Source organism: Rattus norvegicus, chromosome 7, assembly GCF_036323735.1.
Source record: "Rattus norvegicus strain BN/NHsdMcwi chromosome 7, GRCr8, whole genome shotgun sequence".
NCBI classification, from domain to species: Eukaryota; Metazoa; Chordata; class Mammalia; order Rodentia; family Muridae; genus Rattus; species Rattus norvegicus.
The window spans coordinates 94204333-94205630 of NC_086025.1; the positions used below are offsets into that span (position 1 = coordinate 94204333).

The following is a 1298-nucleotide window of genomic DNA, read 5'->3' on the forward strand; positions in this document are numbered from 1 at the left end:
ATGGAGACAGCCTGTACCCTTTCCCTTGCTCTTCCCCCAACCCTTCCCTCTGCCTCCCTTATATTTTCTGCATCTGGTGTCCATACTCTCATCCTCCTCAGAGTGAGACTGAACCACTCACTGATCCTGCTCTCCCTCATCCACACAGGTCCCTTGCCCAGGCCCTGGCTTTCTGCCAATCCAGTGCCCTGGATCACACCTGGCCTGAGGACATTCCTGCTGTGCCAGGGGACAGTGCGGGATGTAGTCTTCATGCTGAGGCGGGAAGGAGATGATGGTTTCCTGGCGATAGCTCCAACAGATGTTTTTCTGGAGGGAGCTGGACCTGATGGTTTCCAGAATATAACGCAGGCAGGAAACAAGGAAAAGGAACAAGGCATTTTCCAAGTCCACGAGCCTGGAAACTACAGCTGCAACTATTACACTAATACAGAGTATACGCCCTCTAAGCCCAGTGGTACTGTGACCATCAAGGAGTATGGTGAGTATTGAACCCCACCAATGAAAGGCTCTATATAAGACTTGATGCATAGCACCCAATGATGATTCAGTTGCTCCTGAGCTGTCACTGGAGGTTTGAGGCCAGAGAGAGGGGTTGTTGGTAGTGGTACCCTACAAAGGAGGGTCTCCTGGCCTCCTCACTTAGGTATCTTCTCTGCCTTGCAGTCATACCTCCACCACCCATGCTGACTTCTTTAGAAAGTTCCACAGTGGATGAACCCGAGATGACCCAAATGAGCCTTCTGTGTGTGGCTCCTCTGAGTGATGTTGAATTCCAACTGAGGCAGGGAGAACGTGAGATGAAGGTCCTTATCGTCAGCACCAGCCCAGAGCGAGCCAGCTTCTATCTGAAACTGTCAGACATGGGTGACCATAGCCCTTTCACCTGCCGCTACCGTCTAAACAGAATGACAGCGTGGTCTGAAGACAGTAAGCCGGTGCAGCTAATGTGGAGTGATGGTAAGCCACAGAGAAGGGCTGAAGACCAGAGTAGGATAGAAAGGCATAGGTGGTTGTCAGAAAAGAGCAGGATGGAGACCCCAAAGCAGAATCTCCAAACCCAAAAAATTATCCAGTCAGCCTCGGCTTCCCAAGCTTCCAGTAGGACAATTAATACTGAAACCTTTGAGACTTGCAAAGAATTGGGCCACCTCAAGTGAGTCAGGCACAGACCTTGATGGAAAACACTTCTCGGGTATCCTAGCAAGAGTAGTGTGGACTTGCTGCCTGCCCAGAGTTTTCCACAGCTAGGAGGCTGAGACATCGTATTAAGTATGGCCTTCAGAAGCAGAAGAATG

General features: G+C 50.5%; 1 protein-coding gene across 1 annotated transcript in view; it reads left to right on the top strand.

Annotated features, from left to right (window-relative positions):
• A1bgl1 (alpha-1-B glycoprotein like 1) overlaps positions 1 to 1298 on the top strand; it is a 3725-nt gene continuing 2427 nt past the window's right edge. The window contains exons 1-2 of the mRNA XM_039080610.1: positions 1 to 481; positions 667 to 960. Coding sequence (XP_038936538.1) covers positions 1 to 481; positions 667 to 960 — 775 coding nt within the window. The remainder of the gene's footprint in view (positions 482 to 666; positions 961 to 1298) is intronic.